The sequence below is a fragment of the Neomonachus schauinslandi genome, chromosome 1, assembly GCF_002201575.2.
Source record: "Neomonachus schauinslandi chromosome 1, ASM220157v2, whole genome shotgun sequence".
Taxonomy (NCBI): Eukaryota; Metazoa; Chordata; class Mammalia; order Carnivora; family Phocidae; genus Neomonachus; species Neomonachus schauinslandi.
The window spans coordinates 2555484-2581004 of NC_058403.1; the positions used below are offsets into that span (position 1 = coordinate 2555484).

Sequence of the window (25521 nt, forward strand, 5' to 3'; positions counted from 1 at the left end):
TGGGGGCGAGCGCGACAGACCCTGGCCGCGGGCGGAGCAAGCCGGTCGGGATTCGGTCGTGCCTTCACGCTTCGGCTGTCTGTCAGTCGCCACAGCTCCGGGCGTTTGGCGGCGAGGTTAGCTAGCGTTGAGTCTTGGCCAGGAAGAGACGGATGGCCAATTTCAGTGGTCTAGAATCTTTAAGCCCACTCTACGAAAACTCCATCCGATCGACTGCTCACCTACGAGATAGACGGCGCCGAGTTTTTATTTGTATTGGACTCCTTGAGCCGCCTCTGCGGGGTGGAGACAGAGAAGGACGGCAGTCGTAGGGGTTTTGGGCGGGATGTTGGGGACAGCCCCATTGAGGGGTCGCCCTGATGGGGGCCAGGTCTGAGGCTCTGCTGCTGTTGGAGGCAGTGCCTTCCAGGGTCCCCAGTATCCGGGTCCCGGGGCAGGGGCGGGGCAGGGGCAGAGGTAGGGACAGGGCAGGTCCCGGTGCAGAGGATGGTAGGGTCAGGATCAGGTCCCGATGCAGGGGATGGCAGGGTTAGGGTCAGCTCTCTGTGCAGGGGATGGCAGGGGAAGATCCTGGTGCAGGGGATGGCAGGGGCAGGGGCAGGTCTCGGTGCAGCGGATGGCAGGGACAGGGTCAGGGTCAGCTCTTTGCAGGGGATGGCAGGGGCAGATCCTGGTGCAGGGGATGGCAGCGACAGAGGCAGGTACACGGACAGATGCAGGGGATGATGGGCTGGTACAGGTCCCGGCACGGGCGCAGAGATTTAGAGGGTGTACTTGTGAGTCTGTTCCCAGGCCTGGAGAATATTCAGAGGACTCCGGTGTTGGCTCCCTGCCAATTTCAGAAACAGACGAAGTCTTAGTTGTGCAATAACCCAGTACATTTGAACCCACAGGCTGCACCCTAATTTGCAAACTCGGTGGGCATGTGGGGGCAAGTGAATGGACGAGATGGCATCTTCCAATTCATGGTGGTCGTCTCAGTTGCTTAGCCAGCTGGCTGGACTGACCTTCCCTATCCAGGGCAGACGAGGTGCAACTAGTTTACTAGTTTACTAGTAAACTACTGCTGTCAGAAAGCTTCGAGCCTTGCTAATGGAGCTTAGAGCCCAGCGAGGGAGCATAGTCGCCAGCCCCGTGCGGGCGGTTCCCTTGAAAGCATCGTCCCTTAGTGTAGCGTCCCTTGCCAAACGGGAAAGGTCCAGTTCGACTTATTTAACTTGACACTTACACTGGAGTCTCACTGTCCTTCTACGTTGCAGTTAACGAGTTTAAAAATCCGGTTAAACCAGGAAAGCCGACGCGGGATCTCGCCGACCCCAACCCTGGTGCGCGGGGCCGAGAATGCCGCTCAAACTCTTCGAGGTTTGAGCCTCTCTGGTCTCCGTTTTCCGACGCCAGTGTGGACGCGTTCCCGCGCTTTCGGGCGTGAGGGGTCAGAGGGTGCGCAGCTGCGCAGGCGCAGGGAGCGGAGGCTGCGGCGGCGGCCATGGGCGAGGCAGGCGGCGCTGAGGAGGCCCGCCGGGTCAGTGAGGGGGCCCGCCGGGTCAGTGAGGAGGCCCGGGCTGCCACCATTGTCTTTCCCGCGCTGTGTGGCGACCCGCTTGGTCTTGCCTAGTGCTCCCCGGACTGCCCTGGGCCTCGTCCGTGGCAGGGTGGCCCCCGGGGTGGGGCTGGGGCCTGGCGGGGGCCCGCGCCGCCGAGCGCGCGGGGGCTGCGCTCTGGGGCAGGGGGCGCCACGGTGGCACGTGTGGCCCGAGCCCGGCCCTCAGTGCCAGGTGCAGGGACAGCGCGGGCCCCAGGTCCCCACGCTGTGACCTCCGCTGCAGGGGAGGTGGGAGAGACCCGGCTCACGGCGTTCGCCGACGGTCACCCAGCCTGCCCGTGCCTCTGTTTGTGGCCTGACACCGTTGAAGGGTGGAGAAGGCCAACGCGGGGTGGGGGGGGCGGGGGCGCACCGAGTGGGAGCCGGTGAACTTCCGCTTCGTCTCCCGGAGCTGGGCGCCGGGACGGACAGAAACAGCGGCTGGCATCTTCTTTGGCTTTCGGGGGAGGGCCTCGGGTGCAGATAAAAAACAAAAAACTGGCTCCCACTTTGAAGTCTGCAGAGCAGAGGGCACGTTGGGTAAAGACGTGCTTCTGAAGCCTTTATGAGAAGGAGGTATCAAAGGAAGGAAGCCCGCCGACTCGGGAGAGAGATGTAACAATGTTAAAATCTGCTTGTTCTTTTAGCACGTGGGGACTAAAGAGGAATTCGTTAAAGTGAGAAAGAAGGACCTGGAACGGCTGACAACTGAAGTAATGCAGATCCGGGACTTCTTACCCCGAATACTAAATGGGGAAGTGCTGGAAAGCTTCCAGAAATTAAAGATTGTAGAAAAAAGTGAGTCTTCCCTACATTTAGCAGTCGTGGACGGTGACAGCAGTCTAGGCCAGCAGGTTGATCTTACAGGAACAACTGTAGAGTAGTGGTACATAAACCTTAAATGCTGTTAAGTCCTTGTGATTACATTTGGGACAGGCAGGGACATAAGGAAGAGAGGCACCCTGGAGCAGGTAGCTCAGACATGTGTAAGTTGGCAGTAGGGGAAGAGTGGCCAGCTTTCTGGAGTTTGTCTTCTCTTTCTACTCTCATCCTTGACATAAAAATTTGATACTCTTATAATTGAAAAGCTCTACTCTACAATTTAAGTGCTTGTGTAAATTAAAGATCTTGCCACATGGAAACCTTGCATGGAGTTAAATGTGTCTGTAGAGATCGGTGTGTGTTTCCTTGTTTCTAGGTGAATGGACAGGTCAGTTTTTTTGAAGATTTATTTATATATTTTAGAGAAGAGGGGGTGTGTGGGAGGCAGAGGGAGAGAGAGAATCCGAAGCAGACTCTGCTGAGCTCGAAGCCTGATGTGGGCTCGATCCCCCAACCCTGAAATCATGACCGAAACCAAGAGTTGGAGATGGTGACTGAGCCACCCGGTGCCCCACCAGCCCTGACAGGTCAGTTTCTAGCACTGATTTAAGTCCAGAATTGCCAGGACTTGTTCATTCAGAGTTTGAGATTTGACCTGAGCCATTACCTCAGGTATCAGTCTGGGAACCTATTGAAGTTTTTAGATTCTGGGATCGATTCTGCACTTGCCTAACTGAGGCTGAGTAACATTTAAATCAGCCTTTGGTGCTTAAAGCTGGTCTGGCACCGTGCATTGGACTACTCACGGTCCCTGCATGGTCTCTGGGAGAAGTGTTTTTGAGGGGCCCAGAGTGTTTCTCCAACACTGATGCAGACAAGAAGGTATCTGGACTCAATAGTACACACTTCTGGTTTGTGCAGATGCACCTGGTCAGGAGGGCAACCATGCACAGTTAGAAGGGAAAATGCTCCTGGTCACCACGGCCCCCCGTGCTGCTTAGTTTCTCTTTGGAATCCTCAGATCCACCCTGTGCTGCCCTGTGGCGTGCTCTGGACGGTACTCCTGCACCCTGCCTGCCTCTGACTTCCTTGCTGGCCGCCAGCAGGGCTCACCAGTGGGAGGCATCACAGACGGAGTGAGAGATTGGGGTGTTTCCTCCTGCTCCCTCCACAGCTGTGACTCCCACCCTAGGACCTCCTTGACAGTCTCCATTCTCGCTGGGCTCTGGTGTCAGTTTTTCTCCGATTCCTCCATCTGGAGGGCTGTTGCTAGTCTCTGGGGGCCTCACCAGCCCTGGCTCTCCTCTCTGTAAGCAGTCCTTTCCACACATCTCAAGATCTGGGATTTTGTCTCCCATGGAGACCCTGCATGATATGCTCTAGGTCACTGGTTATGTTGTAGCTCCAGGTCATTGGCTTAGCCCCTGGTTCTGATCCCATGCTCAGCCAGAGGCCTTCTGAGAGCACCTAGTCACCCATGTGCATTTATCTTTAGGGAAGGAAGGTGCCTACCCATAGTAGAGAGTGTTGGCGTGCTGAGTGGTTGTGTCTCACTGCAAATTAATAAGCTGGCGTTCTGAAAACTACATCAGGGTCTCATGAATTGGTTAGCACGAGTCAATCTTTAGAGATCACAAAATCAAAATTGTGGTACATACGAGATCGAGGGCCACAGGCGAATCTGTGGTGACTTGATCAGAGTTAGACTTAAGGAGCTCTTGCCTCACGGTCCCCAGGCCCTGTAGTCATCTCTTCTCGCTCTCTGGCCATCTCGTCTTGGTTTGCTTTGCTGATGCGTCCTCTGCAGCAGCCTTTCAGCTACTGGAGTTGCCTGAGCTTCAGGCCTAGGCCCCTTGTCCCCTCACTCCACGGCTTTTCCATGGGTGGTCTCATGCACACATAGCTTTAGTTCCCATCTTGGTGCCAGCGGCTCCTAGGTTTATCTCTGGCCCTAGGTTTGGCCCAGACCCCCAGGCTTAGTTAGGGCCCTGTATCCAGCTCCTACTTGGCTTTTCTTCTTGCTCGTTTCACCATGGTTTCAAATTTTCCGTGTTTGTCCTAGCCTAATCAGCCTGCAGCCATCAGGAAGCACCTGTAGTCCAACGAGGTCAGGTTTATTGGTTTGTTGCCACAAGGGAGACACACCCCAGAGGAACTGTGGGCATCTTGCCAATGAAAGGCTAGAGTTGCTGTGGGTTTTGGGAAAGAGTGGAGTTTGGGTGAAGTGCACATTAAACCACATTTCGATGGGCTGTAAGCAAAGTAGGGCTGTGTGTGGGGCCATCACCGTATCCTACTACAGTGGGCCCAGGTCTCATTTCTTTGAAAACTACAAAGTTTAGCTCGATGTAGAATATTGTGTCTGGAAATCCCTCATTTGAAGCTCTGTAGCTAGCTAGAAATCAAGGCTGCTCCCCTTTGTCCCAGTGACTTCAATCCTACAGGGACAGGGGGATGTTTCCTTTTTTTTTTTTTTTAAAGATTTTATTTATTTATTTGAGACAGAGAGAGACAGAGAGCACATGAGAGGGGGGAGGGTCAGAGGGAGAAGCAGGCTCCCTGCTGAGCAGGGAGCCCGATGCGGGACTCGATCCCGGGACTTCAGGATCATGACCTGAGCCGAAGGCAGTCGCTTAACCAACTGAGCCACCCAGGCGCCCCTGGATGTTTCCTTTTTATTGGTGTAATTCCAAACAGCAGAATTTCTGACAGTCTGGGATTTTACAAAATAAGCTTTTTGTGAATAAGAAATCAGCAGTCACTGAAAGGGGTCTTCATGATACTTTACTGTCCAGTGTGTTCTTGGGAGAAACATTGTTTCCTGTTAACTTGGCAGCTGGCTTTATACCTCTGTTGACCCAGCCTAACAAACTGCAGGACAGATTTCTACTTTCTTATCTCTGACTCATGGTATCCAAACCCCTACCCCACCCCAGACTGGGCTTCCTCAGTCTCCCCAGGGCATAAGTGTCCACCTAGAGACCTAGGATCCTCCTCATTGCCCACCTCTCCTCACTATTCACTCTCCTTCCAGCCCCCCAACCTCCTTCCCATAAGTCCTGTACATTTCCCCTCATGGCTGCATCCTGAATTCACTAACCTGCCTCCGCTGCCACCACCGAGCCCAGGCCACCATCATGTTCCCCGAATCTCTGCCTCCTGTCTGTCTGCTCATTGTCACTTTCTAGTCTGTCCTGTACACCGTCGCCTGTGTAGTTTTTAATAGTTAAGTTTGGTTATGTCATTCCCCTGCTTATGTCTTCAATGGCTTCTCCTTGCTTTTAGGATAAAGACCAAAAAAAAAAAAAAAAAACCCCTCCCCTAAAACACTACCACCCAAAAACCTAAACAAAATGGTACGGTGGCTTGAAAGACTTTGTATGATTGGACTTAGCCTCAGGTGCAGACTCACTTCCTTATCTGACTGCCTAGATAAGCTCTGTCCTCCTGTCAGTCCTGTCGGGTGTTCTTGTTACAGCACATGGTACTGTTCTTCAGATGAAGTCGCTTCATTGTCATCCTACTGTGTAAGTCGGTGGGAGGGTAGGGCCCCTGTTTTTGCCTCCCGTTGTATTCTCTGTGTGTGAATATTTGGTCCTGAGAGACTTCCCACCCCGTCTCTGTATGTTCTTCTTTCTAAATTGCTCGGTATCTCATGAAGCTAGAGTGCTATAGGCGCCTGGGCGTTAAGAGAAAGGAAGGATCAAAGTGGACAGAGGACTTGGTGCGTGCTTGTGCTGGAGGCTTTACTGTGAACTTTGAACTTGAGCTGGCCCTTGAAGCCTTCTGCTTCTCTGGCCTGAGGCCTGGCCTAGAAGATGTCCTCCTACGGCATCTTTTACTCAGTTTTGGCTGTTGAATTTTTGCTACTTGGGTGACATGAAGGAAAACAAAGATTCCCTCCTTTTCCTTTTTGTAAAGACTAGGTCCGGTGACTCTTCCCTGGGCCTTCTGAGACAAATCACGTGAGCCATGGCCTTGAGAATGGCTCCCCCAGAGACAATCCAAGGATCACAAGGAGGCAGCAAGAGCTGTAGGACATGTTGATCCATCTGCCTTCCTGGCCCCGTGGTCCAGGAGGGCTCTTGGCTTTGACCAGTATCAGAGCTTCCTTTGCTTCTACAGTGGGTGTATGCTTCTCAGCTTAGGAAGTGGCAAAAGGCAGCACAAAGGGAGGAATGAATGCAGGCTGGGCGAGAGCAGAGGGCAACTATATCTGGTTCGAGGGGAGGCTTCTTTTGGAGCGTAGGTATGGTTGGCTTGGATGGGCTTAGGCCCTAAAGGACCCACGTTGATAAAACGAGTGTCAAGTAGTGAATGGGACTTCATCTGACTCTAGCATAGTAACTCCCTTTAGGAAACCGGGCAGGTAAATGGTGGAATTTGGAATTGTACTGGCTAGGCTTTTGCCTGAAATCTGGGAATAGATGAGCATTGAGGAGTGAGGCGTGCCTTGTTAGAAGGATAAGAGGAAGGTGTTTTCAGCTGGGGTGATGGCGTGTGTGAAAGTCACAGACGGGAGAGACAGTGGAGTTGATTGCTGGCTGATAAGCTAGTTTTTCTGCTTGATACGTGGAGCAAGGATTGGGGTATAGCAGAGTCAAGGTCAGTAAATGTCAGTGGTTTATAGAAGACAAAATAATTGTAGCTTATTGTTTTTAATTTGAGATGAGCGGCAGGTGGAAGTTACTCCATGGAAATGATATCGAAAAAGCGACTAAAATTACGTTTTCAGGGGAATGATTTTCGTATCTGAGTGGAGGATAAGTTGGAGGAATTGGGTGGAAGATGAAGGAGAATTAATGATAGAGTGCTCACCAAGGAAGGTCTTGGATTCATCTGAGTGTGGGATTATGGCTGTGCGGATGGCGTGGAAGGGACGCACGAAGAAATGGTCTTGGTGAAGAAGGGAGGGCAGAGCTCGGCGGTGGAAATATGGAGCGGCCTGTACACCGCTTTGGACAAACTCCCGTCTGTAAAACGGGGACAGGAGGTGGCGAGGCTTAAAAAGAGACTTTGGGAAGCGCGTGGCGTCGCGTGGGGCTCTGGGGACGCCCTCAGGGAAGAGGACCTGTTGAAGGTGGAGGGGCCGCTGAACACTTGGTGGAGTGAAGGAAGTGCTCTGTTCTTGACCCAGCAGTCTCCATTCTGGCTAGAACAGCATCACTCTGTGAATTTAGAAAAGGTGTAGGGAGCTTTGGAGTACGACTGAGCTCGTTTGAATTCTTATTCTTTCTCATCTGTGTAAAATGGGGGTACCCATGGTGTCCTCATGCCTCCATGAGATGACTTAGCAAAGCAGAGCCTTGGAAGTACTTGGTAAAAGTCAGCTCACCCCCTTGTCTCTCACCCTTTAGCATCTGTTCATCTAACAATGATGGAGTTATTACTGCGTGAATGTGTGTCAAAAATGTTTGTTTTAAACCAGAGTCCTATTTTTTAAAGACTTATTTATTTTAGAGAGAGCTCGTGTACGCGTGTGCAAGTGGGGGAAGGGCAGAGGGAGAGAACCTCAAGCTGACTCCCCGCTGAGCGTGGACCCCCTCCCCCCAACTCGGGGCTTGATTGCACAACCCTGAGGTCATGATCTGAGCTGAGATCAAGACTTGGACGCTAACCGACTGAGCCACCAGGTGCCCCTAGAACCCTATTTTTTAAAAAATAAAATCCTATTTAGTATGTAGTTCAATATGTAAAATAGATAAAAGTTGTATTTTCTGCATATTTAGAAAAATCTGTTCAGAACATTACTTGTAAAATCGGTACAATGACGGTGTTTTGATGAAAACAAAATATAAGAGATTTCGGAAATCAGATGCAGTACCATCCTCAGGGTCCAATTTCTGTTTTTAGTTTTGGTTGTTAAGTAACAAGGAAAAGACATAAATCACAGAGATAAGGAATTGCAAATGGTGAAGTTTTTAAGCATTTCACTTTGCAGCATCAGGATGCTTTTCAATGAAACTGATCTGGAAGCTTGAAGCCAGTGGGGTCAGATGTTTTTGTTTCACGGTGAAGTCACAAGGTCTAATAATTCCTTGCCTGTCTTACTGGCACTGGTTCATTTGGAGAGAGGTGGTGGAAAAGCCATTTGGCCTCTCCTAGAGAACACTTTTCAAATACATATGTTGCCTTTGCCATGTTAGATGATATAATTTAGAAACAACTCTATGATATAATTTAGGAACAAATCTTAGTGGCAGGTGTCAGATACTCAACCCAGAGTCTCCATTGGAATTATGTAACATTTCCTGTTGACATCAGACATAAATTGCAGTCTCATTTCTGACACTTTAAAATCTGCAACATTAGTTTTGACCTTTTAAAATTTACTTAAATTCATGTTTAAGTGTTAATACTGCGAACCAGCCTTGTTTTGTTCCGTGAACATCAGTAATGAATATAAACTAGTGTAGCCGTGATACACTGGGGGGAGATTTGACTAATTTTCTCTAGGAACAGAAAAAAGTTATTTTTTGTAATTTAAAATATGTGCATGTCAGCATGGTCCAGTAGGACTTTCTGTCATGATGAAGGTATTATGTGATTCATGTTGTCCCTGTCTGTTTAAAAAACAGCCACTAGCCACGTGTGGCCAACTGGCCCCGCACCATTCATTGAAAAGTCAGCCTTCCCCTCCTGTACTACACGGTTGTTTTTGTTCTAAATGGCTGTGTATGTGTGGATTTGATTCTGAATTCTTCATTAGTTTTATTATTTATTTTTATATTGTTCATTATTAGTATTTATTAGTTTTTATATTGATTTTTTTACTTCATTGTGTTTTATTCCAGCTCCCTGATGAAATTCTTTCTGCCTTTTTGTTGGAACATTAACCACAGTTATTTTAAAGTCTGAATCTGGTAAATCCATTAGCTGGATCACCTTTCGGTCTGCTTGTAGTGTCTATTTTCCCTCTTGGTAATCTTGGTAATTTTTACTGATTAATGGATTTTTTATTTTTTTATTTTAATTTAATTAATTTATTTATTTGACAGAGAGAGACACAGTGAGAGAGGGAACACAAGCAGTGGGAGTGAGAGAGGGAGAAGCAGGTTTCCCGCTGAGCAGGGAGCCCAATGTGGGGCTTGATCCCAGGACCCTGGGATCATGACCTGAGCTGAAGGCAGACGCTTAACGACTGAGCCACCCAGGCACCCCTGATTAATGGATTTTTTAAAGTGAAAACTTGTAGAGACTTTGGATGATAGTATTTTTCTCTAGCAAGTCGTGCATGACAAGCCCCCCGCCCCCACTGTTGCCCACCTCTGCAGCCTCTGTGTGCTGCTTACGCATTGCTGAGCACCTGGGAGAGGGAGACGGCTCTGCCGTCAGCTCATTTTTCTGTGCTTCCTTGTCCTCTGGGATCATGGCCCACCCTAAGTCTTGGCTGTCCGACAGCTCTGTCGTGTATTTTCATTTCTCAGCCCCGTGCCACCGCTGACCACTCTGCCCAGCTTTGCTGCCTCTTTGCCTGTGCTGCTTTGGAATATGTCATGGTCCCTGGGAGGAGTGGGGTGGGAGGCTGGGCTCCTGCACCTTGGTGCACTTTCCCCCCTCTAGGTCCTGGCCTGAGGGCCCCTGTGAGTCAGTAACTCTCACATACCTTCAGAGGAGTTAGTTTGTTTAAATTCTGCTTTTCTAATTATTCTCAGTGGGAAGATTGATCTGATGATTGATCTATCATAGCTGGAAATGGAAGTCCTTCCGTGGTTGTGATTTTTAAATTGTTAAAAACACATTGTAATGTCATACAGTAAAGATAGACTGTGGAGATGTTCCAAATTAAAGGAGGCTAAAGATACAACCAAAGGCCATACCTGACCCTAGACTGGTTGTTGTATTGGGAAGGAAGATTGGCAGGGATGACACAGTGGAGAAGGAAATGTCCCAGGTCTTCTCTCGTCCCCAGTCCCTGTGGAGCCTGTCACTGTCCAAATCTAACAGGAAGCAAAAAGCCAGGAAGCCCGGGTGCTTTGGATGATGACTTTAGCCTCTTGGGAGCACAGAGCATGGTGGAGAATGGATCTAAAGGGCACGTGGAGATGGTCCAGCACACAGCGGACTGGGAGAGAAGAAGACTTACAGGGGCTTATGGACAGAGGAGGTGGGAAGGTAGCCAAGATGGAGAAAGTAGAGACATACGTTATTTGAATATATCACTCCTGACACCCAGTCGTTAACTTTGTATTTGTGTGCCAGTAAATGAAAACATTTCCTGACTCTCTGGTTTGAAAAGTACGTTAGCAGAACTCATTTGATTGACTTCAGCAAGATTGATCTTAGTTTTTTGTGATGGTATTTATTTTCAAGTGTTCAGTGAGTGTAGTTGGTAAGTCCATCAGGGAGGTGTTCACTCTGTGCCTGGCATCTGTCAAGCACTGGTAGGTAATGTAGGGATATGCAAAGGACAAAATCTGACCCTTTTCCTTGGTAATTTACAGGTATACTAGGGAGCTCCAACCCTCAGATGTTGAAGTTAGTGATATAAGGTGCTGCCAAGTCCATTGGCAATGCCAATATAGAACAAATTCCTGTTAGTCACACATTTTCTTCATCTTATAAAAGATAACTCAAATGGCCTTTAAGTTAGAAGATGAAGAGTGGTTTGGGGAGCAGATTTTTAGCAGTGCAGGAAAAAAAATGCTATTTCCATGTTCTGGTTCCAACTCTTTCTCCCCACCCACCCCGTTTGATTTGTTTTAAAAAAATTGACAAAGTGTTGTTTGGCTGGCTTATAGTGGGTAGAAGGATTTGAAATGCACTTAAGCTCTTTAACTGAAGCCCCCCCCCTTTTAATGAATCCTGAAATAGTGTCATTTTTTCATTTTTTTTTCATTTTTTCACTTTTTGAGCTTAAATTGTTGACAGGCTGATTAAGTGAAAATGAGGTCTTAAGGGTGGGCCCTGATCCAGAATGACTGGTGTCCTTATAAAAGGGTACATTTGGACACAGGACAGACATGCACAGGGAAGCTGATGTGAAGAGACTGGGAGGAGGCCCAGTGATAGCAGAGGCAGTTGGGAATTCTGGAAGATCGAGGCTACTGAAAGGTGGAGGAGCCAGGGAAGGATCCTTGCCCACAGGTTTCAGAGAGAGCCCGAGCCTGCTGACACTCTGGTCTCAGGCCTGTAGCCCCCAGAACTAGGGGAGATGTTTCTGTTGTCATAAGCTGTCCACTTTGTGGTGCTTTGTTACGTACCCTCCAAATCTCAATTCACAGTAAAGATGGGGTCTGTTAGCAGCTAACTGTAAATTCTTTTCTAAACCTATTAGTCATATGAAGGGAGAAGTTAAGAGCTGTTAAAAACCCTTCATTTTGGATTTGAGACTTTAAGCTGTTTTGGTCAAAAACAATCCTTTCATATTAACACAAAACAACTGATAGTTTATTATGTTTATTATAAGCATGCCAGGTGGTAAAGAAAGGGTAGGAGAAATCGATCCCTTTCATATGGTTTACATTTCTTTGCTCAGTGTTTTTGAAATGCTGCTTTTCCTTTGTAGCTCTGTCTCCTGTCAGTTAATAGTTCTCTGTACCTTTCTGATGAATAAGTTAAGCATTAAGAGATACAGCCATTCTCCTGTTATTAAAACTTTCAAAAAAGGATTGTGAATTTCAGAAGCCATATTGATATGGAAGTGGCCTGTGATGCAGATTGTTTCTATATATTGGGAGTCTGTCTTGGCCACCCTTTCATTCAGTTAACAGTTAAATGGAGATTTCTCCTTCATTGTGAATGCTAAAGATGAGCAGTTAGAAGACAGTTTAGGCTGGGTGGCAGCTCCTTTCCTTTTCTGATATGGAGGCTGGGTAAGATAATGTCTTGACTTTGTATGATGTGTCATTCACTGTCCATATTCTTTCTGTCCCTGGTTTTAAAAAAAAAAATCACAGAAGCGGTATATTCTCATTATGAGACATAACCAAAGTGGCTGTGTATTTTTCTCTACTCAAGGATTACCAGAAGGAACGGGTAGAGAAGTGAAATTCATTTGTGTGACAAATATTTGTAAAATTCCACGTACCATTGTAGGGATTTGGGGTGTATCAGAAAATGAACCCTGAAAATGCCTGCCTTGTGGGGTTTGTTCAGGGTGGCAGGCACAGCTGGGGGCCAGGCTGAGAAAGCAAGGGTTTGCCGGTTTTGTGGGAAGGTGGCGGCAGTGCTCCCAGCTGGCCACAAGGCGGCGGCCTCGTGCAGCGGAAAGGCACCTGCCGCCTCCGGGTGCTTGCGGTGGGCAGGTGTGGCATCCAGGATGCTGACTTTGAATTCTGTGGGGTACCTGGGGGAGAGTGGGATGTCTGACGCTGTCCCTTCATTATAGTAGCCTATGGAAGGTCGTGTACGGCTACACAGAGCGGTTATGAAGTTGCCCTAATGAAAATCTTTTGGGTGGCCAGTATTAATTCCCTCATATTTTTATACACAGTAAGGCTTATAGGGATGGAATTTTATATTTTCTTTGCCATGTTTGAGTGACATACAGCTTAATGATACACGAAAATTGAAAAGTGAACTGCAAAGAAAAAGTTTGCAGCACTAGTAATTTTATTTTAGTTCCTTTTTTCATTTTGTTTTTTTGTGACCGTATGCACGTCATTGATGATTCATAATTATAACCACGTAAGTTTTCGTTTAACATTGTGACACAGGGCAGCTGTGTAGCTTTTAAAGCATAGCTCTTGACTGATAGGTGATTTCTTGGGCAGCAAGGATTTGGAGGGCAGAGTAGAATTCCGGGGAGAGTCCGTGGTGTGATTGTAGAAGGGAAGATTCGAGGCAGAAGAGAGAGTCCCACTTTACTTCACGTGGTTTCTGAGAAACGCATTTTAAGAGAAGTTCTGCCAGCTGGTTTCATAATCTGTGACTGAATATTTAGCGTTAGGTGCTCATCTTCCCTCTAGGGCAAAGGTTCCCTGGAAAATGCAGGCTGCCTTCATTTCTCCAGAGCTTTGGGGATGCCTCTGCTGTTCTTGGCAGTCCCCCCCCCGCCTTCTCAGAGCCTGGCCATGAAGCCGCACCCCTCCTCTTGTCTGCACCTCACTGGACGGAGCGCTGTCAGCCATCTCCCCTCTCAGGTGGAGGGAGGTGCCAGTTTTCAGGCTGCTGCCTCCCACTGCCTTCTGGTTTTTCCGCCCCCATGTTCCTGAGGCTGGGCTCCCTCATTGGCGATAGCTGGTTGTGTGTTGATTTCATTTTGTTAATGACCAGAGACCAGGCTGTTGTCCTGAAGTGCTTTCGCAAAGTCTGTTCCCAGACCAGCGGTATCTGCCTCACCTGGGAACTTGCTGGAAGTGCAGGTTCTCCGGCCCACCTCAGGCCTGCTGAATCAGAAACACTGACAAAGGTGGGGGGGGGGAGGGGGCAGCAGCCTGTGTTTGAACAAGCCCTGTAGGGGATTCTGGTGGACACTGACATTTGGGAATCACTGTCCACAAGCATTGCTACTTTCATCAGAGAAGGTAACGCCATTAACTCTTCTGAGTACTGTATTCCACCTCGAATCTCAGTATATACGGTAGCATAAAAATGGATGATTTCTTAGTGCCTGAGGTCAAGACGCTTAAAATTTTAAGTTCTGTATTTCTTTGCTTTTTAAATGTGAGTATTTCTGCATCATAATATCTTTTATTTAAAGTTGATAAAACTTTTGATTTCAGACATTAATGTGGATGTCTTGGGGATTTTTGTTGGCGATTTGAATCACCATCTAAATGAATCTGGTGGAGAGGAAGAAAGCCATAGTTCATAGTTCCCTGCTATCACTGGGCCTTTTCCTGTCTGATCTCCGTTGCTGCCAGCCCTCCACTGACTGCCACTGCAGTTCTTCCTCCTGAGTCAGTCTGCCAGTTGGTGAGACGAGTGCTGTGAATCAGCCCCGGCTGGTGCCATCTCCTCGCTGAGCTCCCTCCCGCTTTTGATGGAGCAGATACAAGTCTGTGCCACGAGACAGTCGGGCTTCTCAGTCCTGCCTTCAATCTCTTACATAACCCACTTCCTTAAAGTCTTGAGTACAAGTCTGGCAGTAAAATGAGGTCTTAACAATGTAAGACTGAAAACAACAACAACAAAAGTACTTTCTGGTATGGGCTAAAAACTGATAGGAACCTGAAAAGCAGAACCTTCAGAATGTTGGCCACTGAAGGACTGGTTCTGTGACTAATCCCACCTGAGCAGCCAGTGCCCGTTTTCCCAAGAGGTTAGGCACATTGGGTTCTTAGAGGAGATTCGTGACTTGAAATACTGAGTTATTGTCTCTCTCCTTCTAGACCTGGAAAGGAAAGAGCAAGAATTAGAGCAACTGAGAATGGATTGTGAGCACTTCAAAGCCCGCCTGGAGACCGTGCAGGCTGACAGCAGGAGAGAGAAGAAGGTACGATGCTCACAGGCCACCGCCTAACACATCAGTGTCATGGCTGAGTCTGCAGAGTGGTGTGGCTGGCGGCCGTTCTAGCCCTTAAGTCTCAAGAGAGTGTATTTTAAAATGTATGGAATTCTGGGGACTCCTAGGTGGCTCAGTCAGTTAAGTGTCGGACTCTTGATTGTGGTCATGATCTCAGGGTCATGGGATCGAGGCCCGCATTGGGCTCAGTGCTCAGTGGGGAGTCTGCTTGAGAGTCTCTCTCTCCTCTGCCCCTCCCTGCTCCCTGTGCTCTTGCATATGTGTACGCACTCTCTAAAATAAATAAATAAATCTTAAAAAATAACAAAATGTACGTAATTCTGAATGGGTTGGAAAATAGTCGAACATTGGGATTTTATGACCGTTTAACGTGGAAAATATTTACTGGGTGCCTTGTGATTGTCACTTCCTATTAATTTTACTTTTATTACTTCTTATTTTTTTTTAAAGATTTATTTATTTGAGAAAGCGCGTGTGTGGGCACTCGAGCTCGGGGGTGGGGGTACAGAGGGAGAGAGAGAAAGAGAGAAGCAGACTCCCCACTGAGCATGGAGCCAGATGCGGGGCTCTATCTCAGGGCCCCCAGGATCATGACCTGAGCTGAAATTAAGAGTCAGACACTCAACCAACTGAACTACCCAGGCACCCCTAATTTCTATGTTTAAAAGACCACTTCAGGGGCGCCTGGGTGGCTCAGTCAGTTAAGCGTCTGCCTTCAGCTCAAGTCATGAGTCCTGGGATGGAGCCCTGCATCAGGCTCCCTGCTCAGCGGAGAGCCTGTTTCTCCCTCTGCCCCTCACCCTGCTCATGCTCTCTCTCACTCTCTCTCTATCAAATAAATAAATAAAATCTTAAAAAAAACACTTCAGAACATTAGAAGTCACAGTATAAGAATCCTGAAAAAAGTGCACATAATAATTTATAATCAGAGACGTATTAACTACAAATATTTGTAATTAACCTACGGGATCATTTATTGATACTTTAGAAATAACCAATATGTTCTATTATTTGCTGAGACTAATAGTATTTCTTTAAAATTATACATTCTTGCTTTTTGTGTGGAATACATTATTTCCTCTTCTCTTCGGTAAAACTAAACTATCCTGCCACTTGTGATGAAATTCGGAGCGTGTGTGTTTTTATTTTTAAATAGTACAGCAAGGGGCGCCCGGGTGGCTCAGTCATTAAGCGACTGCCTTCGGCTCAGGTCATGATCCCAGGGTCCTGGGATCGATCCCCGCATCGGGCTCCCTGCTCGGCGGGAAGCCTACTTCTCCCTCTCCCACTCCCCCTGCTTGTGCTCTCTCTCTCTCTTGCTGTGTCTCTCTCTGTCAAATAAATAAATAAAATCTTAAAAAAAAAATAAATAAATAGTAAAGCAAGAGCAGTACTAGTAACAGCAGCTGGTATATGTTGTTTTCTGTGCAAGTTCAGCTGTGCCCTCTGACAGGGCTTCAGCTGCCGACCTCGGCCTTTGTCTTCTCCATGTGTTTTCAGAGTTAACTCCGCGCCATTCACAGTTAGCCAACTCACTTGCAGGGGACTGCCCATGTCTGCTTCTCTGTGTATTTGATGTGTTAGGAAAGCGTTAGGAAAGTTAGGATGTGTTGTGATAATAAAAGGGAAGTTGTTGCAACCATTGTATATATATTATTTCAGGAAACTTTTTTTTTTTTTAAAGATTTTATTTATTTATTTGAGAGAGAGAGTGAGAGAGAGAAAGAGCACAAGAGGGGGGAGCGGGAGAGGGAGAAGCAGACTCCCTGCTGAGCAGGGAGCCCGACGCGGGACTCGATCCCGGGACTCCAGGATCATGACCTGAGCCTAAGGCAGTCGCTTAACCAACTGAGCCACCCAGGTGCCCATTTCAGGAAACTTTTTAAAGAAAAATGAGCTGATAGTATATTTCAGTTAAAATCAGAGATGAACTACAGAGGGTTTTGAAGGAATCCTGAAAGTCTGGTGCTTGATACTCTGTCAGGTATGAGTATTCACTTTAAATACGTAAACATGTCAGGACTCAATTATTGTTTCTTTTTTAAAAGCAGCTCTATTGAGATATATTTTGCATGACAGAGTAATCTGTTGTAAAAGTAAAGTTTGGTCATTTTTAGTAACTATATGCAGTTATACCACTTTCGCCGCAGTCCATTTTGCTTTTGGTTAAAAGTTTTTAGAAAGAATTGTGGATGCACAGAAAGGTACAGAAAAATCCAGGGACGTCCCCTGTGCCTGTATCCGGTTTGCCCTGGGGTAGCGTCTGGCCTCACTGCAGTGCATGGCGAGAGCCCGGGGACCAGCACCCGGACAACCCACGGGGTGTGTTTGTAGGTCAGCGGTGCCGCATGCACTCGTGTGTGTGTGTGTGTGTGTGTGTGTGTGTGTGACTAGTTCTGTGCGGTTTTTTAAAAAAGATTTTATTTATTTGAGAGAGAGAGCATGCCGGGGGAGGAGCAGAGGGAGAGGGACGAGCAGACTCCCTGCTGAGCGTGGAGCCTGACTTGGGGCCGATCCCATGACCCAGAGATCAGGACCTGAGCTTCACGAGTTGGACAGTGAACCGACTGATCCCCCGGGCACCCCAGTGCTGTGCAATTTTATCACACGTATAGATTCATGTAACCACCACTATATTCAACATACTGAACTCTCCCATCAGCATAGAGATCCTTTCGTACTCCGTGCCGCAGCCACACCTGCCCTGTTCCCTGCGCTTTCCTCCTGGTAGCCACCGACACATAGTTGCCACACGTTGAGCTCTATAATTTTATTTCAAGAATGTCATGAAAGTGACTTTTTTCACTCAAAGTCATCCAAATTCTTGCTTGAATCAGTAGTCTGTTCCTTTTTATTGCTGTATAGTATTCCATAGTATGGAAGTATCACAGTTATTTAACTTACCTCCCATCGAAGGACATTTGGGCTGTTTCCAGTTTTTCACTATTATGAATAGAGGTACAGTGAACATCCGTGCATAGGTTTTTGTGTGATTGTATGTTTTCATTTCTTTGGGTAAATGCCCAAGAGTGCAGTCTCTGGGTTGCATGCTAATGCATGTTCAGTTTTTTTTTTTTTAAGGTTGATTTATTTTAGAAAGGGGAGGGGTGATGAGTGGGGGGAGGGGCAGAGGGAGAGAGACTCTCCAGCAGACTCCCTGCTGAGGGAGGAGCCCGACAGGGGGCTAGATCCCACGATCCTGAGATCATGAACTGAGTCAAAACTAAGAGTCAGCGGCCCAACCGACCGAGCCCCAGGTGCCCCTGCATGTTTGGTTTTGTAAGAAATTGCCAAGTTGTTTTGCGGAGTGGCTGCCCCATTTTACATTCCCTCCAGCAATCTATGAGTGATTCATTTCTTCTACATCCTACCTGGCATCTGGTGTTATCACTGGTTTTATTTCAGCCGTTCTAGCAGACGTGAAGTGGCCTGACTTTGCATTTCTCTCCTGGCCAGTCATGTTGAGATCTCTTAACATGCTCATTTGTTGTCTGTGTATCCTCTCCTGTGAAAGATCTGCTCATGTCTTTTGCCCACTTTCTAATGGGATTATTTTTTTTCCTGTTGAGTTGAGAGAGTTCTTGATGTATGCTAGATAGAAGTCCTTTACTGGACACGTGGTTTGCAAAGAGTTCCTGCCAGGCTGGAGCGTGTCGCTTCATCTTCTTCATGCGGTCTTTCGCAGAGCACATGTGTGCAGTCTGCTGAGGTCCAGTTTGTTAACTTTTTTCTTCCATGATTGTGCGTTTAGTGCTGTAAGAACTTTCCTCATAACCCTGGGTCCCCAAGATTTTCTTTTTTCTAATATTTTTATATATTATATTTAAATTCTTGATCCATTTTGAGTTAGGTTTTGTATAAGGTATGAATTACAGTTGAGGTTTATTTTTTTGGGGGGGGTCCAGTTGCTCTTGCGCTTTGTGGGAGAGATGATGTTTACTCTGTGGACCTGCTTTTTGCCTCTGTGAGTGACCAGTTGGGCACATTTGCCAGGTGTGTTCTGGGTTCTTCGCTCTGGCCTGTCGATCTGTTCTGCCAGAGCTCACCAGCGCTGTTACTGTGGCCACGTAGTGAGCCTCAGCATTGGGTAAAGCGATTCTTCCCATCGAATTTTTCTTCCCCCAAATTGTCTAGACAGGCCCTTTACTTTTCCATATACATTTTATAATAAGCTTATCGGTATCTATAAACATTCATGCTGGGATTTTGATGGAAATTGCGTCATGCCTGTATGTCAGTTTTGGGAGAACTGCAATCTTGTCTATGTCGAATCTTGCAGTCCATAAACATAAAGCATGTCTTTCCACTTCTTTACGTTGTCTTTAATCTCCTTTATCAACGGTTCGTGATTTTCAGCACACAGAACCTATCCACATTTTGTTAGATTTTTACTTAAGCCTTTCGTTTTCTTTCTTTCTTTCTTTTTTTTGGTTCCACAGAACGTTTTTATTTTTATTCAACTCTAAGCAAGTAGCAGAGTTAATACAGCATTCTGGAACTCCAGACTGGCTTTTCTCCTACCAGTGAAGAGTGATCAGCTTAATAGTGCAGACTTGGGGATTTCTCATCACCTCTCACCCAGCCCCCAGCTCATCTAGACGACTGCACAGAACCACAAAGCGACTCTCCCTATTGCTGTTTCCAGTACTGCTCTTTAAAGGAACCAGAGACACTGACCCCCAGGAACCAGTCCCAGATGTAACATACTGGGGACTAGCGGTGTGAGAGACACTGTCATGAAGATGTGACCCAGAAGATGCCATTATGCACAATTGCAGACTCAGACTCACCAAGACAGAGGCAATGAATCTGTTTTTTTTAAACCTCTCTTAAAGATTCTTTGATGCTCTGCTCTATTACTGTAGACCTGATCTTTTCACTTGAATTTTTTCTTCTTTAAATTCTGGGTTGCTCTTCTTACGCTGACAATTTTATGAGCCCATCCTAATACGAACATGTCCTCCAAAACAGAGTTCAGATTTGATCAGAACATAACGGGTGTGATCGGGTCGAATTACAAAGGATAGGCAGAAGGAAAGGTCCCCCTAAAGCACTATCTGTGAGAATGGACTGGGGAAGGGGAGAAATCTACCGGTATCACTGAGCTTGAGAGCACTGCTGGGCATCTCCAAGACGTTCCCATCTCCTGTCTTGTCTTGTCTTTTTCTTTTTTTTTTTTTAAAGATTTTATTTATTTATTTGACAGAGACACAGCGAGAGAGGGAACACAAGCAGCGGGAGTGGGAGAGGAGAAGCAGGCTTCCCGCTGAGCAGGGAGCCCGATGTAGGGCTCCTGTCTTTTCTTCACTTCCAGACAGCTGCTCACAGAGTTGGGCACATAGTTGTCCTATTCAACCCGGGAACACGTGCCGGCTGCCAGGGGCCCATGCTCATAGTTTTTTTTTTTTTAAGATTTTATTTATTTATTTATTTGACAGGGAGAGAGAGAGAGAGAGACAGCGTGAGAGGGAACACAAGCAGGGGGAGTGGGAGAGGAAGAAGCAGGCTTCCGGCTGAGCAGGGAGCCCGATGCGGGGCTCGATCCCAGAACCCTGGGATCACGACCCGAGCTGAAGGCGGTCACTTAACCAACTGAGCCACCCAGGCGCCCCTACGCTCATAGTTTTTATGGGAAGATGCCACTTTGAATTTACCACAGTGGTCTCCAGATTGGTTGCTGAGAATGGTCTTGTCACACTTCAGTGGCCCATCCTGCTTGTAAACCAGCCAGATGTAAAAGTGAAGGCCTTGGGAGGCCCAGATCCCATGTAATCGGAGAGAAATCAGCCACTGCTGATGTCCTTGCCCTTCATGTTGACCACTAGAAAATGGTGCCATTGCCTGTATTTGGGGTTCTTCCTGCTGGGAGCATCTCGGTCTGTCATGACCAAGGTGTAGTGTTTACTGGATCAAGGCCATCCCGTGCAATACAGGTGGGCTGGTTCTTAACCTGGGGGGCATCAGCACTTTGCCCAGCTCGTCGACCTCCGCCCTGGTGTATTTGACCTGCAGTGGATGCTGTGGCCGCTTGTCGACTTCCTGCAGGCTGAGGGGCCCAGACTACTTGCTGAGGTCCACCAGCATCGCGGGGCCGAGCTGGGCAGACGGTCTTGGCAAGGCATAGGCCTGTAGCACTGACTCAGAGCGGTCTGCAGATTGGCCACAGGAGACAAGGGACCAGCAGCCAGGATGCATTTCTTTTTCTTTTTCTTTTCTTTTCTTTCTTTTTTAAACATTTTATTTGAAAGAGAGTGAGTGAGTGACAGAGCACAAACAGGGGGAGCAGCAGGAAGAGGGAGAGGGAGAGCAGACTCCCCAAGGAACAGGGAGCCCAATGCAGGGCTCGATCCCAGGACCCTGGGATTATGACCTGAGCTGAAGGCAGATGCTTAACTGACTGAGCCACCCAGGTGTCTGGCATTTCGTTTTCTTTGTAACAATTTTAAATGGTGTTGTGTTTTAAATTTTAGTTTTCACTTTTTTGTTGTTAGCATATAGCAATGTGATTGCTTTTTGTGTGTTGATCTTGCAACTTGTGATCTGGCTGAACTCACTTATGAAGTCTGGGAATTTTTTTTAGATTCCTTGAGATCTTATATAGACAGTCATGTCATCTGCCAATAGGGACAGTTCTAGTTCTTCCTTCTACTCTCTCTGCCTTTGTCTCTTTTGTGTTATTACACTGTCTGGAACTTCTGCCACTGGGTTAAATAAGAGTGGCAAGAGCAGACAATCTTGCCTTGTTCCTGACCTCAGGGGAAAGCAATCTCTCACCAGTAAGTATGATTTAAAAAAAAAAATAGGCCTTGGGTTTTTTTTAGTTTTTATTTAAATTCCAGTTAGTTACATACATTGTAATGTTAGTTTCAGATGAACAATATAGTGATTCAACACTTCCGTACAGCACCCGGTGCTCATCAGGACAAGTGCCCCCCTGACTCCCCATCCCCCTGCCCACCTCCCCTCCAGTCACCATCAATGTGTTCTCTAGAATTGAGTCTGTTTCTTGGTTTGCCTCTCTCTCACCTTCCCCCCCACCTTTGTTTTGTTTCTTATATTCCATGTATGAGTGAGATCATATGGTATTTGTCTTTCTCTGACTTATTTCGCTTAGCATAATACTCTCTAGCTCCATCCATGTCATTGCAAATGGCAAGATTTTGGGTTTTTTTTTTTGTGGCTGAGTAATATTCCATTGGGTTCATAGCAAAATTTGAGTGGAAAATACAGAGATTTCCCATGTACCCCCGCCCCCATTTGTTTGTAGCCTTCCCCATTATAGACGTAAATATGATTTTAGCTGCAGTGTTTTGTAGATGCTTTTTATCAAGTTGAGGAAGTTCCCTTCTATTGCTATTTTGCTGAGAATTTTTATCATGAGTGAGTGCTGGATTTTGTCCAGTTTTTAGAACATTTCTATCACATACTTGTTTGTAGTTAGTCCTTGCTCCCTTGCTCAGCCCTAGGCAACCATAGATCTGCTGTCTCTATAGATTTACCTTTTCTGAATATTTTATAGAAATACAGAAATAGAATATAGTCTTTTATGTTTGGTGTAATGCTTTGGAAGTTCATTTATGTTGGCACATGTCAATTGTTGTTCCTTTCTATTGCAGCGCATTTTCTTTATCTTTTCACCAGTTGATAGACATTTAGTAACTTCCGATTTTTGACTCTTATGAATAATGCTGCTATGAACATTCATGTACAAGTGTTTGTGTGGACATATATTTTAATTTTTCTTGGGGGTTACCTGGGAGTGAAATTGTTGGGTCATATGGTGAGTGTACGGTTAACTTTGTGAGAAACTGCCACACTGTTTACCAAGAGTGAATGTGCCGTTCTGCATTCCACCCGGCAATATGTGAAGTCCTACTTTTCCATATTCTTGTGAACACTTGGTATTGTTAGTACTTTGAGGTTTAGCCATTTCAGTGAGTGTGTAATGGTATCTCGTTGTGGTTTTAATTTCCATTACCCTCATGATGAACATCTTTTCATGTCATTCATATAGTTTTTGGGTAAATGTCTGTTTACATCTTTTGCCTAAATTATGTTTTTGTTATTGAAACAAAGTTGACACACAATGTTACATAAGTTTCTGGTGTACAACTTTTGCCTATTTTTTCCCCAACCAACATCATCTTTTTTTTAAATTTAAATTCAATGTAGTTAACATATAGAATATTATTAGTTTCAGAGGTAGAGTTCAGTGATTCATCAGTTGTCATAACACCCAGTGCTCATTACATCATGTGCCCTCCTTAATGCCCATCACCCAGTTACCCCATCCCCCCACCCCTTACCCCTCCAGCAACCCTCAGTTTGTTTCCTATGGTTAAGAGTCTCTTGGGGCACCCAGCTGGTTCAGTCAGTTAAGTGTCTGCCTTTGGCTCAGGTCATGATTCCAGGGATCTGGGATCAAGTCCCGCATTGGGCTTCTTGCTCAGTGGGGAACCTGCTTCTCCCTCTGTCCGTGCTCCTTCTCTCTGCTTGTGCTCTCTCTTCTCTCACACATGCTCTCTCTCTCAAAATAAATAAATAAAATCTTTTTAAAAAGGGGAAATAATTTATTTTAGTCTATCACTTGTCTTTGTACTTTCTTGATGGTATCTTTTGAGGAGTAAAAGTTTTAAATGTTGATGAAGTTCAATTTATTATTTTTTAATGGATTATGATTTTGTTATGATATCTAAGAAATATTTGCCTAACCCAAGGCCACAGAGGTTTTTTCCTAGAGATTTTACATTTAGGTCTGTGATTCATTTTGAGTTATTATTATTATTTTCCATATGAATATCTATTTGTTTTAGCATCAATTTGTTAAAGAGACTATACTTTTTCCATTGAATTGCCTTGGCACTTCTGTTAAAATCAATTGCCATAAGTGTTAATGTTTCATTGATCTATATGTCTATCCTTATACTAATACCACACTGGTTTGATATCTATAGCTTTATAATAGGTTTTTGTTTTTTGTTTTTGAAATCAGGCGGTGTTAGTTCTCGTCAACCTTGGTTTTCTTTTTCAGACTTTTTTTTTGCATTTCCGTATGCATTTTAAAATTAGATTATCTGTTTGTACAAACAAGCCTGCTGAAATTTTGACAGGGATTTGATAGACATTGAATCTGTAGGTCAGTTTGGGGAGATTATCATCTTACCTATATTAGTCTTCCAGTCCATGAACATGGTATGTCTTTCCATTGATTGACACCTTCTGTACTTTTTCCAAGCAATGCTTTGTAGTTTTTACTATACAGGACTTAAACTACTTTTTTTAAGTTTTTTCTTTTTCTTATTTTTGATATTATTGTGAATGGAATTACTTTTGTTGAGTTTTTCTTGATATTATTGTACTATACGTGCATCCCTTTGTCAGGGCATATCTGCCTGAAGCCACCAAATATGACTGCAGTAAAGACCATCCTGTCTGGTCATTCTCAGCAGTTATTGTGTGATCTTGTCAAAGAACCATCATAAACAGACTAATTGGAATACAGACTGTTTCAACTGTGAGGAAGGCTAGAGTTTGGAAAGGAAGTGTTTGATGTAGGTTTGCACATGTCCCCCTGACTTGAGTGGGTTCGGCTACAGACCCCTGAAGAACAGAACTAGGAATCCAGACTACTATTAGGATGAAACCAGAGTTTGTAATCACCTAAGGCAGTATTAGCATGTGTCATAGGTTCAGTGACCATCTTTTCTCCTAAAACGAGTGTGAATATATGTCTGAATGTGTATGGAACTCTGCATACCAAATACATCATCCCCGGTAGATGTGAATGGGCCACCCTAGGTCAAGTTTGATTTGTGGCCCATTGCTTCCTTTTCTTCCCCCTCTAACTGTCCTGCACTCACCTCTCTAAAAGAAAAACCTAAAACATCTAGAATACTTTAACTTTTTTTTTAAGATTTTTTTAAAATTTATTTTTATTTTGACAGAGACATAGCGAGAGAGGGAACACAAGCAGGGGGAGTGGGACAGGGAGAAGCAGGCTTTCCGCGGACCAGGGAGCCCGATGTGGGGCTCGATCCCAGGACCCTGAGATCATGACCTGAGCTGAAGGCAGAAGCTTAACAATTGAGCCACCCAGGCGCCCCTAGAATACTTTAACTTTTTAAAAAAGATTTATTTATTTGAGAGAGAGTGCGTGTGCATGCAAAGGGGGAGAGGGGCAGAGGGAGAGGGAAGCAGACCCCCAGCTGAGCATGGAGCCTGACACAAGGCTCGATCTGACCACCCTGAGATCACAACCTGAGCCGAAATCAAGAGTCAGATGCTCAACCAACTGAGCCACCAGGTTTCTATATTTCTTAAGTTTATCTCTTTTAAGTAAGGAAATGCTCTCACCTTTTGAGGGAACTTCAGGTAACAACAATAGTGCAACCAGTGGTGGAGGTTGGGGGAGGTCAGAAAGCCCCATACTACCCAAGAGCCACCTGAAACGAGCCTTTAGGCTTGTTTGTGTGGTCTAAGGGACTATCAGGAGGACAATTCACTGTTAAGAGCCCTGGCTGATATTTTCCAGCGGTATTCTTTAGAATCCCCACTGACCTCCGTCTTTCTGTCACACTGGCACTCAGCTCGCCATGTGCGGCATGCCTGGGAGGCCCTCCTTCCCACTTCTCTCTGTCTCTGCCCCATCTGTCCTAGCCGGGCTTAGCTGTGTCATCTGGTGTCTTTCCAGTGGAGGGAGCCATCTGGG

General features: G+C 46.2%; 1 protein-coding gene across 1 annotated transcript in view; it reads left to right on the forward strand.

Moving 5' to 3' along the window:
* Positions 1–1486: 1486 nt before the first annotated feature.
* Positions 1487–25521, forward strand: part of LOC110571080 (heat shock transcription factor 2 binding protein) — a 97028-nt gene continuing 72993 nt past the window's right edge. The window contains exons 1-3 of the mRNA XM_044918933.1: positions 1487–1522; positions 2230–2380; positions 14680–14783. Coding sequence (XP_044774868.1) covers positions 1487–1522; positions 2230–2380; positions 14680–14783 — 291 coding nt within the window. The remainder of the gene's footprint in view (positions 1523–2229; positions 2381–14679; positions 14784–25521) is intronic.